This window comes from Myotis yumanensis, unplaced genomic scaffold (genome assembly GCF_028538775.1).
Source record: "Myotis yumanensis isolate MYYU_CA2020_CCGP unplaced genomic scaffold, mMyoYum1.0.hap1 SCAF_3, whole genome shotgun sequence".
In the NCBI taxonomy this organism is placed as follows: Eukaryota; Metazoa; Chordata; class Mammalia; order Chiroptera; family Vespertilionidae; genus Myotis; species Myotis yumanensis.
Genome location: NW_027223754.1, coordinates 169,310,781 through 169,330,254, shown reverse-complemented (window position 1 = coordinate 169,330,254; position 19,474 = coordinate 169,310,781). Strand labels below are relative to the sequence as shown.

The 19,474-nt window shown below is 38.1% G+C and overlaps 1 protein-coding gene across 2 annotated transcripts in view; it reads right to left on the bottom strand.

Annotated features, from left to right (window-relative positions):
* Window positions 1-4,574: 4,574 nt before the first annotated feature.
* NELL2 (neural EGFL like 2) overlaps window positions 4,575-19,474 on the bottom strand; it is a 338,372-nt gene continuing 323,472 nt past the window's right edge. For both annotated transcript variants that reach the window (XM_070410390.1, XM_070410389.1), the window contains exons 18-21: window positions 17,739-17,932; window positions 16,396-16,572; window positions 14,662-14,886; window positions 4,575-5,298 (exon numbers count right to left, since the gene is read on the bottom strand). In XM_070410390.1, coding sequence (XP_070266491.1) covers window positions 5,248-5,298; window positions 14,662-14,886; window positions 16,396-16,572; window positions 17,739-17,932 — 647 coding nt within the window. In that variant the 3' untranslated portion in view covers window positions 4,575-5,247. The remainder of the gene's footprint in view (window positions 5,299-14,661; window positions 14,887-16,395; window positions 16,573-17,738; window positions 17,933-19,474) is intronic.

The window sequence follows — 19,474 nt, the reverse complement described above, 5'->3', positions numbered from 1 at the left end:
TGTATTTTTTAACTTTCTTTCCCCCATCAGGACATGAACTCCATGAGAAGTGCTTATGCTTTGTTCATACTTTATTCACTGCAGTACCTGGACGCTCTGGCGCTGTAGTGCACTGACTGTTGCAAGGAAATCAGTTCATTGTGTAAGCTCTTTACATGGTACCTACAACAGTGCCTGGTACATGGTAGTGTTATGGGTTGACTCATTCACTCAGCGAGATAGACCACTGACTTAGAATTTAAATTTAAGAGCCTTTATTAAGCTGGCCAGCTGACTACAGTTACAGCACCCTACCAAAGCAGAGGCCGAACTGCAGCGCTGACTGCAAGAGTTACATTTTATTATTAAATTTTGTGGAGGCCCAGAGAAAAATGTGTCTTTCAAATTCCGGGCCCCCAATATGGAGGAAACTCTCTTTATTTATACTTTTTCCAGTCCTTTGTCTCCCAAAGTTGGAATGAGACTTCCGGGCCTTCTGAGAAAGAAGGCCTGCATGCTGGGAAGGGGCCATGAGATCATATCTCAAGGCCTGGCCTGATGTCAGTACCTTCCTATCTATGTGTTTTAGGAACAGACAGCACAGCATGACCCGTCTGGCCGAAGCGCCAGATATGCAGCCTAGCACAGTAGGTCCTCAAAAAATACTTGTTCAATGAGGTTTGATATTTTTCTCCATAAGGCCATGCATTTCTCTTGATAGAGTTATTCCTGGATTCCTTCTATATACTTTAGAAATTTCTATTTTCCATATTTTCCCTATTTAGAGTTCTGTTTTTATGAAAAAGTAAGAAAATTGCTCAAAAATTAACTTGACATCATCTCTACTTCTACCATATAATCACTCTCATTCCAGAGTGTTATTTTAAAACAACTAACACTGGAGATAAATAGGAAAGCATGTTTTAAATGCAATATTTTGGTGGTGACAGTAATATATTATGTCATTTGTCATTCACAATAAAAGAGAATTTCAGAATCTGTCATGCAAACTGTCTCTATGAATAAGAATTTGATCCTAGTACAAAGGCAGAAGGTTTGGAAGAGCTGCCCCAGCTTCCTGGCCAGTACAAGGTACACAGGGAAATGCAACTCAGATTATCATATTGAAATCTCCCCAAATGGTCCTACTCTTGGACAATTTAGTTTGCTACAGTTCCAGGGCCACTACAGTTCAAAGCCTTCCTGCCTTTCTACTGGCAGGTCTATTAAGTAAGGGCAATTACTCTGCAAGGAGGTGACAAGTCCTTTATGGAAGATATTGAATTCTAGGTCAGAAAACAGTGCATTGTTAATGAAAGGTCAGTAAGCACACAATGAGCCAACCTCACTGTACAGAACCACTGCGAAGGGGAGCATCAGGCTCCACAGTGAATGCGGGGCATACAGAGCATAGCGCTCACTTACTGCCTTCGGCATCCTTTCAGCAGGAATCTCTCAGAGCTCAGTTTACTATTGTACCACAAACGTTAACATTTAACAACATAAGGTGTGCTTAAAAAAAAGAAAAAAAAGTTGTTCTCATCAATGCTTAGCACTAGAGGACCAGGACTTGGAGGTGTTTTGTGGGACCCACTGACCTTCAGAGGAATTCTTAAGTAGGCAGCAATGTTGACTTTGATAGCTGAGGTAATGCTTAGTGAATGGAAGCTTATTTTTTATTCAGTACACGTAACCTCAGCATTGTTCAATTGAATAACCTCTGTTACTCTAATACTCAGAGTATTGATTGCTGTTTTAGAGCTGTGATATACTGTTCATTATGTGTGTGTGTATCAATAATAATATATATAATGTATATATATGTCAATAATATATATATATGTATGTATGTATTATTGATTTCAGAGAGATGGAGAGAGAGAGAGATAGAAACATCAATGATGAAAGAGAATCATTGATATGCTGCCTCCTGCACGACCCCTACTGAGGCTTGAGCCTGCAACCCAGGCATATGACTTGACTGGGAATGGAACCTTGACATCTGACACTCAACCACTGAGCAACACTGGCTGGCCCATTCATTTTTTAAAGGCAATTATAGGGTATCTCAACTTTGGTTATAGTTAACCAAGTTATTGGGAGGGTGAAAGGAGTTCCATGATATTGCAGTGTAATCAGACAAACCCATCATTTTCTTTACCAGCACAAAAGGTAAAGGGAAGAAGTAATATAGCAGTATTTTGAAAGAAAGATATGGGTTACCATATATGAATTACCAAAGGATCACACTTAAACGTTTTTGTGACTTTTTATTCAGAAAAAAAATATATAATAAACACTGTTTTAACCAAGACTGCTCTTAAAAGAGCCAAGTACCCTCAAATTAAATTCATGCTTCTTAGCTCTCATTTTCCCATAACACTGGAATAATTCAACCATGGCATTTTGCCAATTACCTCCAGAGTAAAAAATAGGGTACTAACCACCTCTTTTTTCAAGGAACAAAGTTTTTAAGAAGCAATTGATTACTGCTTGCCGGGATAAACAGTAATTCTCCTGGGAATCTATTATTTATGGGATAAACCTTGAAGGGAAAAAAATTCAATCTAAACACATTATTGCTTTAATGGTCCTTGGAAGAACATAATCTTATATTCTTCCTTCTCTTTTCTTCTCAATATTATGAGAGTTTATTTTCTTTTAGCAGTCTATAGAAATAAAGGTCTGCAAACCACAAAAGTGCTCAGAGCCCTACAAAGATTTATAATGCATTGATAATATGCAATTTCAGCCTTGCTTCTTCTTTCAAAAGGCATATAATATCTAGATGATGAATATATACAAGTATATGGATGTAGGTCACGAGTATGTGTGTGTACTATTTCTTACTCCCCTCATAAATGCAAACATATATATTAATTTTCAGGAAGATTTAATATGAAATTTCAAACCTATATACAAAAATAATAATCACATGGAAAAACTTCAAAATCAATACCCTCTTGGACAGTATTGCTATTTACCATAGTAAATAACAGGTGATAAAAATAAACCTTACACTCTGCTGAAATTTTAAATATAAAAAGGCTGAAGAAGAAATTCATTTATGATAAATTCAGGGAATATAGAGAGATACTTGAATTCACATATTCAATGAATATTATACATGGCAAACTATTAAGACATTTATAAATTATCCTTCAGCTCAGCTCATGTCAGATTGTTTCCATAGCAATGGTGAAGGGATAGTTAAACGTCACTTTACCATTTCTATAGCTTGGGTTTGTCATATCCTATCCATTTTCATTTTTTTCTTTAAAGAAAAAGTCTCTCCCATCTGGTGTGGCTCAGTGGTTGAGTGTTGAACTATGAAATAGGAGGTCACGGTTCGATTCCTGGTCAGGGCACATGCCTGAGTGTTGGGCTCCATCCCCAGTAGGAGGCGTGCAGGAGGCAGCCGATGTTTCTCTCTCTCCCTCTCCCTTCCTCTCTGAAATCAATAAAAATATATTTTAAAAAGAAAAAGTCTGTATGCAACTAAAATTTAATTTGGTAATATTTTTATTTCCTTTCACTCTAGAGCAATACATGAATAGGGCAATATTGGGTATCAGCCAGTTTACTTCTTTCTTCCTGAGATTCTAGTACATCAACAATTTAACATGTAATATAATAATTCTTCTTCACATTGGGATTCTTTACATTTTTATATTGAAGTGCTTGAAGACCTTCCCAACCCTCTTCTCTCCACTCCTCCCCTCCTGTGTGTATCAGTTAGAGTCCTGGCAGGAAGCAGATGGCAGACTCAAGCATGCCAACTTACCAGGGTTTAACAAAGGGACCATTTGTGAAGATGTGGCAGAAAATAAGAAACCAACAAGAAATAGAGCAGGTACCTCCTGAGGACGAAAACGGCCAGAGTTGTTCCTATCCCTAAGCCACAAGAAGCAAATAGAAGTGATGGGACGCCAGAGAGGGCAGCTGAACAGAGGGCCACCTGTCAGGGGGTGCAGCCTTCAGTAAGGGGACACACCTACTCATGAGAGTGACCTGGCCAGAACACAGCCTGCCGAGTAAATACCCAGACTTGACCTCCTTCTGATATCCTGCCAGTGGTCTTCACTGGTCAAACCAAACGAGAATCCAGAGGACAAAAGAATCTATTCATATGGTCTAGACCCGTGGTTGGCAAACTGCGGCTCGCAAGCCACGCGGCTCTTTGGCCCCTTGAGTGTGGCTCTTCCACAAAATACCACGTGGGGGTATGCACGTACAGTGTGCGATTGAAACTTCGTGGCCCATGCGCAGAAGTTGGTATTTTGTGGAAGAGCCACACTCAAGGGGCCAAAGAGCCGCATGTGGCTCTCGAGCCGCAGTTTGCCGAGTCGCAGTTTGCCAACCACTGATCTAGACAGATCAGCCCCCAGGAGGCAGAGCAGGGTAGAAAAGGTGATTAGAGAGGTAGAATAAAGGCATTCATCCCACCCCGGCACAGGCATATAAGTCAGTGAAAATCACCTTTCAATTTGCAAATCGCATGGTGGGAGTTTCATCAGCAGAACGAGAGAGCAATTTGTATGCTAACGAATCCGTGGGAAAAAGGAACACGTTAAATAAGACACTTGGACACGTGATAAGGTAAGAGAAATATTTATTTACTTTTGCACAAGAACGAGCTTATACTGAACAAATTCAACCAAATAATATGAAGTGCATTAAAACAAGGAAATAGGAATGACTTTTCCTGTTAGAAAATATTAAGTAACCATGCCTGTGCATTATTTTTATCATTACAATAACTTGTGTCAGGTTGCTTTTCAGAGTGTATACTGTACATAACACGTTATAGCTTCTCTGCTTTGCTTCTGAAAATATAATTCATTCACTGCCTGGCGTTTTCTTTTAGACAGTGAGGACCCTAACTGATTCATGAAGATTCTGATCTAGAGAAAAATTTTCTGCACCAGTGAAGCTAGAGGCTTTCAGAGCTCTGCAGGGTCCAGGCTGTGTATCCAGGGGTCATGAAGTCATGGTGTGTGTTCCACACCCGTTCTTCCACACGGTGATGTCAGACACAGTAGAGACAGAATTCTGGCCTAGTTTTGCCCCAAGAATTTTCCTTATGTGATTTTTCTCAAGCTCCACAGATTTCATAATTGAAAGTTCACTCAGCTATTAACAAAGCTGCACCTAGCTGCCCGCAAATCATCCACTTTAAGGTTTAACCTTTTTATTTTATTTTTATTTTTTGGTCTTTTTAATGAAAGAACGTTCTTTGAACAGCAATCTCCCGTGAGACAGTTAACTTCACAGTTCCTGAAGGCACTGTGGATCCACTGAGCAACAGATGTGGCCATTCTAAAAAAAAGAGGAGGGGGTGGAGAGAAAGCACAGTATGAATTTTTAAGCCATTAGTAAATGCTCACACTTATTGATTGGTACACACAAACATAACAGTATGGTTTATTTATTATTTCTGTACCACTAGAAGTTCAATGGCCTAATCACTTTTCATGTCTGTACTACAGCAGAACTAATTATGTCCAGTTACTTGTAGCAAATTATAGGCTAGCTTTATTTACCCCATTGCATCCTCTTAGGTCACATTCTTCTTTTTATTTATTTACTAGAGGCCCGGTGCATGATATTTGTGCACAGGTAGGGTCCCTAGGCCTGGCCGGCGATCAGGGCCAATCAGGGTCTTCCAGCTGCCAGCAGGGGCCTTCCTTCCCCAGCTTCCAGCTGCCGGCCGGGGACTTCTTTTGTTCTGCGTCGCCCCTGGTGGTCAGCGCACATCATAGCAGGCTATCAAACTCCTGGTCTCCCAGTCAAACTACCAAGGGAACAATATGTATAATAGCCTTTTATATATATATATAGACTAGAGGCCTGGTGCATAAGATTCGTGCACTGGTGTAGGGGGCGTCCCCCTCAGCCTGGCCTGTGCCCTCTCGCAGCCTGGGAGCCCTCAGGAGATGTCTGCCTGCCGGTTTAGGCCTGATCCCCGGGGATCAGGCCTAAGCCGACAGTCAAACATCTCTCTTGCAGTCTGGGGCTATTGAAGTCCAGGACCCCTTGCTCCTTACTGCCCACCTGCAGCAGAAGCAGGAGAGGTTGCCGCCACTGCTGCTGTGTTCACCAGCTGTGAGCCCGGCTTCTGGCTGAGCAGTGCTCCCCCTGTGGCAGCGCACTGACCACCAATTGGCAGCTCCTGCGTTGAGCGTCTGCCCCCTGATGGTCAGTGCATGTCATAGCAACCAGTCGTTCCACTGTTCCGTTGATTTGCATATTAGCCTTTTATTATATAGGATTCACAAAATAGGTATTGCTATCTAGAGCCCTAGATATAGTGAAGAATAAAGCAGGCATGCTCACTACCTTCACAGGGCAGGGCTTCTAGTTTTCTGAGAGGGGAGAAAACTACTAAATACCAAGCAAGCATACAATAAAAAATTATGAACAGTGCTAGAAAAGAAACAAACTAGCTGGTGCCATGAGAGTGATTCAAGATTAGCTACTAAATTGGATGATGGGGGGAGACTTCTCTGTATAAGTGATATTTAAACCAGGACCTCAAGACAGCTATGTGAAAAGGTAGGCCGAAAGCACAGGGAATGCAGTTGATGTGAAGAGTTCTGTGTAGTTAAGAAACTGAAAAAGCTCTGGGTGAGAATTTTAAATTGGTGATGAAAACGATGTAGAAATGAAGTTAGAAAAATGGGCAGGCAAGGAAGGACCAAAATGCTTAATTAGTTTTTATAACAAAATACTGAAATAATGTAGTATATTACAAAAAAGAAAAAAAAAATCCTATCTTACTCTTTTTATTTAATTTTTTTTTCAATTACAGTTGACATACAATATTATATTAGTTTCAGGTGTACAACTCAGTGATTAGGCATTATATAACTTCCTAAGTCATCCTGATAAAGCTCATACCCATCTGACACCATGCATAGTATTACAATAGTAATATGACTATATTCCATATGCTGTACTTTACAGCACCATGACTATTTTGTATCCACCAATTCGTACTTCTTGAAAGCATGTTTGGAGGTTCTAGCAGGGGAGCACAGCTACTTGTATACCCTTGACTGAAGACGGGTCCTCTCCTCTTTGACTATGGAGCATGCAGCTTAGGGAGGGATGCACATGGATTGGTGAGGGAGGAGGAGGACACCCCCCTAGTCAGCCCGATCAGCTGAATCAACCCTGGCGATCAATGGGGTGACAGATGTCGCAGCCAGATCGCCCTCACATCTCAATTTGTACTTCTAAACCCCTTCACCTTTTTCACCCAGCCTCCCTCACTCCCCTCCCATCTGGCAGCTATCTGTTTGTTCTCTGTATCTATGAGTCTGTTTCTATTCTGTTCATTTGTTTATTAGATTCCACATATAAGTGAAATCATATGGTAACTGTCTTTCTCTGTCTGACTTATTTCATTTAGCATGATACACTCTAGGTCTATCCATGTGATTCCAAATGGTTAAGATTTCATTCTTTTTTATGGCCAAGAAACAGACAAGTGGACAAAAAAAAATTGTGGTACATATACACAAAGGAACTATAACTTATTTTTTAAATTCCTTGCACCTTATTTTCCTCAACTAGCTAACAAATAATGATGATTACACTGTCACTACAATTGTGAGGTGATAACATCCCTCCGCTGAGTGAGCGCATTCTCTGTCAGACACTCTGCCAGGCACTTTAGACACATTACCAACCTCGCAGCATTCCCAGTAGGCTCACTATTAATAGATGTTTTAGATTCAGAAACTGAAGTTTAGAAAGCTTAAATATCATATCCAACATCACACAGCTAATACATGGTATAGCTGAAATAAAAATTCAGGTTAGTCTGATTCTAAAACTCATCCTCAAGTCGATATTTTCTCTCAAGAATTGACTTTAGAACACTGAAAATGTATTATACCTTAATGTGATAAAATCAAAAGTGTCTGTTCCTGTAAGATAAAAAGTAGAAAAGACAAGATTTTGATATTTTAGGCTTTGTTAAAGCACACCAAATGAGGAAAATCTAGTCTTTATCCAAGAAGATTATCTATTTCACCTCATCCTCTCCCATTATAAACTGTGCTTAAGCAGAGCTCTTACTCTCACAGCAAGAGAGAGTCTCACCCATCTCTTGAGTCTCTAGTGGCATTGTGAAGCCTTGTCATCATATCAGAGGAAGAGACTTTTTGACCAAACTTGGTTCCATGCTCTTTCCCAATCCAGTGACCCAGTAAGAGGAGAGATGTACCAGTGCCTGAGAGTATCAGTTTCTCAAAGTGTGTGGCTTTTGAGCATTGAGTTAGGGATTTTCTGGAGCCTTTTCTGGAGTATGTAACACTAGCACTAGAACCCTATACAAAAGAAACCATTGCTAAGGTTGTCATGAACATGTTTTTAGAAAGGGACTTTATATTTTCTCAAAATTTCCAGGAATATTTTTCTTATTCCATATCAACATGTTCTGCTGTAACAAGATAGTCTACAAACCATATCAGTGGACACCCATCAAGTTCATACATGAAGGAAAGTAATTATTTTAATAAAATATCCCATTGAGGTTCTGGTTTCAGTAATGGCATAGTTGCTTATAAAAGACTAACCCTCTGATAGATAACTATAAAGTCTAGACAAAATAAAAAAATAACTATTTGAAGCAATGGAGAGTGACAAACATCAGGCAGATACAGAGGGTTTCAATCTTTAAAAGAAGGGAAATGTACTGTGTGACATTCATTTTTACTTGGCATTTCCCCTTAGGGTACTGCCTAGACTGTGTGTCTTAGGATAACTGTGATTCACTCAAAAAGCTACAATCTGATAGGCCCCAGATGCCAGAGAACAATTTTTAGGGCTGTTGGACTTTCAGGAAATTCAAGAAAAAATATCTAGAAAAAAGCGCATCAGAATATAAACTTCCCTCAAACCTTTGTCTGGTTTTGAATTACAGAGAAGACTAAAATAGTCATAGCTTGAAAGTTGAAAGATCTGAGCAGAAATTTCAGGTGCTGATTGATAAACAAGCCAGGCTTTTCATTAAAAGCCCAAAAGGGCCATGATTAGGAGCAAAACAATGTTTCAAGATTAAGAAATTCAACCTTGAACAAGGGTAAATCTGGATTAGAACCAGCATAAATCCAAGACTCTTTAAATGCAAGGTGACTGGCCAGTAGTATGCAACTTGCTAGAACAAAAACAGTCTTTAGAGGAAACTAATAGAACATAAGTTCTATATCCTAAATTATCCATGATTTCCAATAAACCTCAGCAATTATTAGACATGTAAAGAAAATAGGAAAAGGTGAGTCCTAATTAAGAGAAAAAGTAGTAAATAGAAATTACTCAAAGATAATCCAGATGGTCTAATTAGCAGACAAAGACCGGAAAGTATCTATTATAAATATCTCTTATAAAGATGGTCATAATGAAAAAACACACACATGGTAAATCTTAGCAGAGAAATGAAACTTTAAATAGAATTAAATGGACATTTTGAAACTTTACAGTGCAATATCTGAAATAAGTGAAATATCTGAAATATTGGATGCATTTAACAGGTTATAGGTGACAAAAGGAACAGTCATAAAATTTGAAGACAAAACAATAGAAATTATCTAATCCCTAAAACAAAGATAAAAATATCTGAATAAATATAGACCCTCAGTGACCTTCAGGATAGTCTTAAACTATATAACATATATGTAGTTAGAGTCCCAGAAGAATAAAAGGGAAACTATGTGGAAGACTAAACATGTAATTTCCAAAATCTATAAAGAACTCATAAAATTCAACACCAAACAACTCAATGAAAAAGTGGGCTGAGGACCTGAAAATACACCTCTCCCAAGAAGGCATTCGAACAGCCCATAGATACATGAAAAAATGTTCAACCTCGCTAGCAATTAGGGAAATGCAAATCAAAACTACAATGAGATAACACCTCACACCTGTTAGAGTGGCCATTATCAACAAGATGAGCAATAACAAGTGTTGGAGAGGTTGTGGGAAAAAAAGGGGACACTCATTCACTGCTGGTGGGAATACAGACTGGTGTACACACTATGGCAAACAGTCTGGCGATTCTTCAAAATACTAAAAATAGAGCTACCATATGATTTCTTCTGGGAATATACCTGGAAAACTTGAAAGCATATATTTGCAAAGATATATGCACTCCTATGTGCATTGCAGCATGATCATGATGGCCAAAACATGGACACAACCAAATATCTTGCGATAGAGGACTGGATAAAGAAGATGTGGTACATGTACACAATGGAATACTACTCAACCATAAGAAAGGATGAAATAGCTCCATTTGAAGCAACGTGGATGGATCTTGAGAACAATATGCTAAGTGAAATAATTCAGCCAGAAAAAAGCTAAGAACCACATGATTTCACTCATATGTGGGATATAAAACTGAAATTCGTGAACACAAACAGCAGTGTGGTGGTTGCCAGAGGGAAGGGGATGGGGAGAGTAGGGGGTCCTAATATAAGGTGACAGGAGAAGATGTGACTTTGGATGGTGGGCACATGGTGCAATATACAGATCTTGTAACATAGAAACCCACACCTGAAACTGATATGATCATGTTGACCAATGTCACGCCAATAAGTTTAATAACAAAATAAAATAATAAATAGATAAAAAGGAAGTATTGCATACAGAAAAAATACAAATGATAGCTGAAGCCTCATCAGAAAACATGGAGACCAGAAAGCAATAGAGAATCACTTTTAATGTGACGGGAACAAACTGTCAATTCTGAAGCCTAAATTTAGTAAAAATATCTTCAAAAATTAAAGACATTTTTAGATAAGTGTAAGAGAAAGAAACATCAATGTAAGACACACCAATTATTTGCCTCCCTTCCACTCCCTGACCTGGGACGAGACCGAGCCTGCAATGGATTTACATGCCCCTTGACGGGAATTGATCCTGTCACTTGTCACTCCACAGGCCAACTCTCTAACCACTGAACCAAAATGGCTAGGGCTAACCATTTTTCAATTGGACATTTTGGTTTCTTCCTTAATTCTACATAACAAATAATGTTATGAGGTGAATATTCTCATGCATACAGCTTGTTGCATACTTTAGATTATTTCTTTAAATTTCATTCACAAAACTGGGATTAATAGGGCAAAAGATATTTGTGTGGGAACAGGGAGCTGGCAAGGAGGTGTATGTGTGGGTTGTTGACATGTATTTTTCAATGTCCCTACCAGTGCCTAAAAATTACAATTGCAGTATAACTCCAGTACATCTCTGTCAGCACTGGAAATCACTGTGACATTTTTTATGGGAAAATAATGATTCATTATTTTAGTTTACATTTGTTTCAACTATTTAAAGGTCAAAAGATTTCCTCTTTTTTAATATCTCTATTTTTTAATGAATTGTTTATTCATCCATTGCTGATTTATTTATGGGAAAAGAAGTGTTATTAATTTTTATGTTTATAAGCCAATAAAGAAATCATATCTGCTAAAAATATTTTTCCAGTCTTCAGTTTTAACTTTCTCTTTTGATGATTTTGTTTATCTACAGAAGCCCTAACTTTTCTTTGAGGTATGTTTTATCACGTCGAAGTTAGAAAAGGAATCTCCCTTCTACAATGTTGATAAATATTTAATCATATTTTCTTTGTTTAGACTTCCATTTAATATTCAATATTTTTTCCACACAGAATTTGTTTTGATATAGAACATAATAGCATATAAAATGACTTTCCTCAAATTGTTGACCAGTCATTCGAATATGTATGGAATACTCCTTTCTCTATTGGTTTTCCAAGCTCTCCTGATCATCCCTTAAAGTCTTCATTATAATGGTGCCCACTTACGGGATATTTGTTTTCATAGACAGATCTAGTTATCTATCCCAATGTTAGTACAGAGGTCCACCTTCAAAACGTTAAGTTTGCTGTTTTGATAGATGAAGGCAACATTTAGGAAGTTAGGAGCATCATTCTTATAAAATTCTAATTTTTTCTAATATCTCAATTATTTCAGTATTACATCTAGATTCTCCCTAGAAGTTAAAAGTGCCCCGCCCCCCGCCCGGTTTATCATTTCCAAAGTGTCCTGCTCAGTGTTTTATTTATTAGAGGGAAGGACCCTCTAATCCCTCCTCTCTCCTCATTTCTCAATGATACAGCTCTCTTTTGTTTGGAGCTCAAAAGTATAATTGCCTGAAAGCACCCTGACCCATCATAGGACGGGCATCTATTAGATTTAGGAAAGGCAACCTTAGTAATTCATTTTTGACTCAGAAATCAAACTTCTGAGTGGAGAAAACATTTTTTTAACGTAAGTAAATTAACTTTGAAGACAAAAAAGGTAACGATTTTTTAAAAATCATTCCATCCAGCTAACTCCTAACTCCTCAGATCTCCTCTCCAATGTCACTTCCTCAAGCAGTAACTGGTTCACATGCTCTACAGCCTCTCAACCCACTGCCCTTTTTCTTCAGAGCATCCATTACAGTTTGTGGTGTCTTTATCTGTTTCATGACTTAATTAATGTCTATTTATTCCAATAACAGTCAATATTTATTGAGTGTTTACTCTGATTCCAGACACTGCATTCACCTCTAGACCTGTCCTATCCAATGGAAGGTTGCGTGCTGACAGACACGTTCTCTATATGTGCTATCTAATATGATAGCCACTAGCCACATGTGGCTTTTAAGAGGTTGAAATGTGGCTAGTTGACTGAGAAATTGAATTTTAATTTATTTAATTTTAATTAAGTTACATGGCCACATGTAACTACTGACTACTGCAGTAGACAGAAAGCTCTAGACAATAAGAAGCTAGTCAATCATTTCCAGGAATGATCGTGTCTGTATTTGTTTATCATTCTAGCCTTGCTACTAGCACAATGCCCCACACAATTTATTTTTATTGACTAAAATGAATAACCCAGAGAAGGGTAGGACAGAAAGGTAAGTAAAAACGGTGCTCTGAAAACACCAAATAATGAAGAATGCTCACCTCCAGCACAATATCTGGAGGCCTTTTTTCATAAATTTTATTTTTAAAAGAACACAAAATAAACATAATAAAAATAAGTATTCAGGACAAATTTGGTAAAGTTGAGCATATGCTTACAACTCATATTTAATAAGAAGGGAAACGGAAAACAGCATGAATTAGTAACTTCTCAGAATCAGCACTTACCTGACAAAAATGAGTTTAATGCCAAAATACACTTTCTGGAATACATTCCTACCATGAGCCAAAAAATTCTAGTAGTTGTTTATAAGGCAGTGAATGACAAGCTCATTCATGATCTTTGCCCCAGAAAACACTTTTTTTTTCTACCTATTCCTGAATGCATTTTTCTTATTGGAAGCATCTGTCTGAGCCATATTTGTGTGTTTTTCATTCTTTATCTGGAATACATTTTTGTTGTCACTGCTCAGAACAATAATCTAACAGATTAGGAGTATAAGGGGACTCAAATTTATTTGGTAATTAAATGTCAGAAAGTATTTCCCTATTGGTCATTAATGCTTAAGTTTCTAGATATGAACTGTTAAATGTACATATATATATATATATATATATATATATACATTACATTGCATATTGCATATATATTATTAGTAACTTTTTAGCAGTAGTAAAATTTGCCAATGTACTTTCAGAAAACAGCATTAAACGTTCACTCAAAAAACTTTGCTTGATTGACAAATTGTGTGATTGAAAGAGCTAGAAATTTGGGGTTAAAATAGACAATAATTTCTCCAGACTTAACGCATTTTACATTTCTTTGTCCTGTTACATTAGGCCACTCTAGGAAGAATTTGTACTAAATGAATCTGAATTAAATTGCTCTATGAAAAATTACTTTTCAATGGAAATGGTCACTTCAACAACCAGAGTGGTTATAGATATCTGGCTGTGCTACGCCGGGAAAAATCGGACATCTTTGCTTTCTTGTTGCTATTACGCCTTCCAGATTTTTTACTTAATGTTAGTGTTCATTCCAAAATTATGACTATGAAGATCAATGACTTCTGAATCAAATGTTTCTACAATCATCAAAGAAGAATACTTCCAAGTTTGTCACTATCTGTGCACTCTACAGACTATGTATACGTTCTCTGCATGTGTGTTCTTGCTGAAGAAACACAATGCTCTCTTTCCTTATGATGAGAAGAAAAATATTTGTAATGATTTTTGTCCAACTGTAGGAATAAAATATGGTAAATAACATATCTTAAAATAACAGCTCAATGTAACTGATCACCACAAACCAAGAACTATGCCCATTTTTGCCTCATTGCTTTCCACTTTGGAAAATGCAATATATCTACTTGGTTGGTGCATCTTACAAACCTCAGAAAAGGACCAGTTAAAAATCAATAAAATAATATTGTGTTCTCTTATGAAAGAAGTAACATGAAGTTTGGTGTTGTAGGGTTTTTTGTGTTGTTGTTGTTTGTTTTTTTAAATATGTGTACAGTTAGATGCTTTAGGGCAAGTAGGTCGTTTCTGTTCTGGTTGTTCTTTCTGTGCTTCCTGCTCCATGACCGTATATTCTTGAAGGATGCACATGAGCTTCAGCCTTGGAACTAACAAAGCTGATCACCACTTCCCACCTCCCCTGGAACAATAAATAGGACATGAAATACGTCCCTGTGGCCAGGTTAGGCCATTACTATCCCTGGATGGAACGGCTTTACCTTGCACTGGCAGAGAGTGCACTCCGTGCCATGTTTGATCCACGAGGAGCCAGTGAAGCGCACCACATTCATCTCGTCCAGGCAAGTTTTGGTGATGTCATTGCGAATGGTGTCGGCCTGGCAGGGGTCGGTGACACAGCGCGGGCAGCACTCACCCTCCGGGAGCACGCTGAATTCACATTCCACCTCTGGGCAAGGCAGGGGCCAGCAGTCCACTTCCCCTTGCTGTAAGGAAAGCAGAGGTGCCAGGGCGGAGGGGCAGGGAGGGCGGACAGGGGAGGAGGCAGGAGGGAGGGAGCATGGTGTTTACTGCACACGCAATTGACCTGGAGGACATGTATGCTCAGACCTCCCGGGCCGAGCATCCGGCACTCAGAGCTATGAGGCTTACCCTGCAGCTGAATTTTAAACTGTCCTTCATCGATTAAACAAGAACAATAATAAAACAAACCCAAAAACCATTGTCTTAAAACAATCAAATTTGCATGCCCCTATCTTTCCCATGAAAAAGGAGAACTATTTTTTATGGAAGAGGTTTTTATTAAACGTGTTGCCTATGCCATCCTTTTTTAAAATTCTTTTGATATTTTCCCCCTAACTTCACATTTATTCCCTTCTGCATAAAATAAAATTTTTTCCATTTATGAGGAAATAAACTGAAATATGTAAGAAATATGACAGTTTTTCTTGTTTATATGTTTCTAGGTATGGGGGGGGAGGGGCAAATTAGGAACTGATTTTAGTCATTTTTTTCCACCTGGGAAAGTTGTATGAATTGGGTCTTTCTAAAATGTAGTTCCTACCTGTTTCCTATTTTCTCCATAATTCTGAATCTCCTGGTTTTGGAGATGAAAGCAGCCTTCAGGCACAGAAGCTGACCTTGTTCTCTCAATTGATTTTTTTTGGGTTGAAAGTATAAAAAGAAAGCACTACCTTAAAAATATCCTCACACAAATAGAAAGAAAACTAGCCATAACTTTAAATGTAGCATCTATGAAACTTTCTTCCATAAAGACACATAGAACAAATTTTCCTTTTTCATTTGCACCACTAGAAAGAAAGAAGAAATTGGGCAAATGAAAAAAAAATGACTGGTATTTTCTTTATCAAGTCTAGATTTTCTTTTTGACCTATCATTTGCAGTAGAAGTTTCATAAATATATACAGACATTCAATTCTAACATTCAAATAAGTATTCATAATATACCCATATTATGTCTAAAACTGGGTGCCCACAAAAAGAGCATCAACAGTAACAATCTTTAGAAGGGAAAAGAGTGATTTCTTTTTGTTTTTATTTTTTAAAGTCTCAGTATGACTGATAGAAATGGATTAACAAAAGTCCCACTTGGAAACAAATAATTTTTTTCCTGAATGCCACTGTTGTATTCATAACAAATATTTAGTGAGTGCATACTATATGCCATTAGGTATCTGTTCTAGATGCTGGAGCCTGAGTAAGTCCACCCTGAATGAAACCGAGGAAGCTGGGAGAGTCTTTTCTTCTTTTGAGCTCGGATATTCTCTGGAAATATACACGGCATGGTGCATCATGTCTACCCCAGAGTATCCTTCTCAGGTCCTGACGCATAGGTTGTCGTCCTAACCTGGCTCACTTGTAACTGCTGACACTATGGCCAGGTGCTGTGTACTGGTGGATTGGGGAGGGCAAGGTTGTTTTCCTATTTAGATTCTGGGTCTAAACTCTTCCTGGACTTCTTGCAGTAAACTCACCAAGCAGCGGCACTGTTGGCAATTCTGGATCCAGGTGTCCCCACTGTTGTACAAGGTTTCCCCATTTTGATGGAGGCACTGACTGCTAAGCCTTGGGTCACATTCAGGGCAGCAAAAAAGATCAACCGTGGGATTCTCACAGTCACAGACCATCCGTCGACACATCACAAATCCATTCTGTATGAGAAGGAAGAAAAGCATTTATCAAAAGCTTCCATCTCTCAATATACTAACATACATATGTGCATGTCTGTGTGTGTACACACACACATATATAATATATAATATACATATATTATATATACATATATAAATCTTAGATGTTGATTTGAAAGTTGAGATAATTTGCACTGTTTATCCAACATAATTGATTTTCTTTAAAGTTCCATTTTGTAGCTAACATACAGAAACTACTCATGCTGGAGAACTTTCCATTTCCTTCCTACATGCTATTTGAAGAAAAAGAAATTTTCCAGAAATGTCCTATATACAATAATAACCACTACATGATCCTTATGTTTATATAAATGTATATATATGTATATATATCTATATGTAGATATATAGATAGATATATGTAAGCATACATGTACTTGTTTATGAGGATAGTAATTAGAATGCTAACTAAATTTTGTTTTGTTAGGGCATGTGTATTTAGCAGCTAGTCAACAAATCTTACATATTATTAAGTTTATGGAATATTTTAGGCCTTATGTTTTTGTACAAACTGTTTTCAACTTCTTTTATAAGAGTTGAGACCTTGGTACATAGTATTATTCATTTAACTAAAATTTAAGTCTCCATTATTAACTGGTTACATGTAACAGAACATCTAACTAAAACTAAAATATATCCCAAATAGGTATTTTTCACTCCTAGCATCACATGTCCATTCTGGCTTCATTTATGCATTCATTCAAATGTGGTGTGACTATGAAAACAATAGCATAGTTAGCAACAACATTTCATCAACAAGTGACAGATAAACACATAGTGGCATTTGCATACAATGAAATACTATTCAACAATTAAAAGGATTGCTTTGCTGATATATGCCATGAATACCAATGAATGTCAAAAACATAAAGCCGAGAGAAAGAAGACAAACACAAAGGAGTATATACTATATGGTTCCATTTAATGAGGTGTTTTCTTGGGGCCAGGGAAATGGGACTAACTAAGAAAGGACAGAGGCAACTGTTTGGGTAGATGAAAACATTCTATTAATACTAATGGTGGCTATATGGACATATGAATTTTTCTAAGGTCATTAAGCTGTTCACTTGAAATCTATGCACATCACACCTCAATAGAAATGATGAAACATTTTTATTGATACTAACCTGACATGAGCACACAGAGCACCGGTCATTTTCCAACACCCAAATCTGACCGTTGTGCTTAATTTTCCCATCATGGATGCAGTCCCCTGTACAGTTCTTTCCGTGAGGACATCGGCAATCATATCCACCATCCAAGTTAAAGCAAATGGTATCATTGGTGCAGCTGTGCCTGCCGGTCCCACACTCATCGATATCTACGGCCAAGAAAAGGCAGCAGGCCCTGTGCTTAGAATACGCTCAGTTCCAACCACGGCAGTCAGGCAAGTTGTGTCCTGACATGGAGCACACATTCATTTTCATCTTACTGGCATGCACTTCCTACTAAATGCTGACTAAAGCAAAGCTCATCAGCTAGGGATTTCACAGGAAAATAGTCACGCTTGATTTCGAACACCAAATAACCTTGCTTACATTTTTGACTTTTATATCTCTGTAAATACCATTGGGCTTTATGAAACACTTAATAGGACTCACTTTAGCAAACAAAAATAGGTGGCAGTGAAATTCTAAAAGTGCCTATGATTTTTCATTGAGGAAATCATTCTCAATGTTTAAATGGTACCTACAGAAAATCCTTTCTTAGTGGGAGATAAAATGTCAGGGAAAGCCTGAGGCATTTTATTCAATTTCAAGCCCCATTCACACAGCCATGGCTCCCACATATAAGCTCTTTTCAGCATTCTGCTTAGGTGTTCTTCCCTTACAGACTCGGAATTTCCACATTGTCCTTATACCTTCTCTTCACCCACAGAAGGGCAAGGTACCTTCAACAATTACCATGTCTCTCACAAAGAATCCACCACTTGTTAACTTTTCCATTTCAGATGATCATCTCATCTCCTGCCTGACTCAATTGGCAACTGCCCCTTCTTCCCCCGACCTCACCCAGTCCATGGCCATCACAGCCTAGAGCATTTTCATACAGATGAAAAGCAAGCATCATGACCCACAGATCAGGGCCATAGGAGAGACATGATTCATTTTATTTATCCCCATAATTTAAAGGTCACAAGCCAAAATACATTTCAGGGATATAGTATGAGTGGCAGTAAGCAGTTATTTCCCATTTCATCTGTTTCCTCTGAGCAAAGGTCCAGGAAGAAAGAATTAAATCTTAACAGGGAAAGTGGGTTAGAGAGAAGACGGAATGTGTAGCTCTTAAGTGGGAGGAATATACACTTATTTTCCTTCAAATTTTTAAAAACAGACTTTAGTAAATATCTTTCTTAAGTGGTTTGATTTCAACAATATTGGGGACATGGACTAGTCAACATTATAGTTTAGCCATATTTAAAATCTTAAATACTGAAGTTCTGTTATATATGCATCCCTGAAAATAAGCCACATGATATATTCCTCTCTATTTACTTGAATTTTTTTATTAGTTCCCATCATAAGAGAACCTATGAATTGAGACAATGGCTGAAATATTTTTTATTGTAACTACAATGAACTATTATTATTAGATTGATTTGCCAAGGATAATACTGCTTATAATTATAGACTACTAGAGACCTGGTGCACAAAAATTCATGCACTGGGCGGGGGTGTCCCTCAGCCCAGCCTGCGCCCTCTCACAGTCCGGGAGCCCTCAGGGGATGTCGTCTGCAGGAGGCGATGAGGCTGATCAGGGGAAGGCACCACCCCCATCACCCTGCCACTGCTGCCGGCTGCCACATGGCTGCCTGCCCTCTGCCCTTGCAACTGCAACGGCTTTGTCCAGAAGGACATCCGGA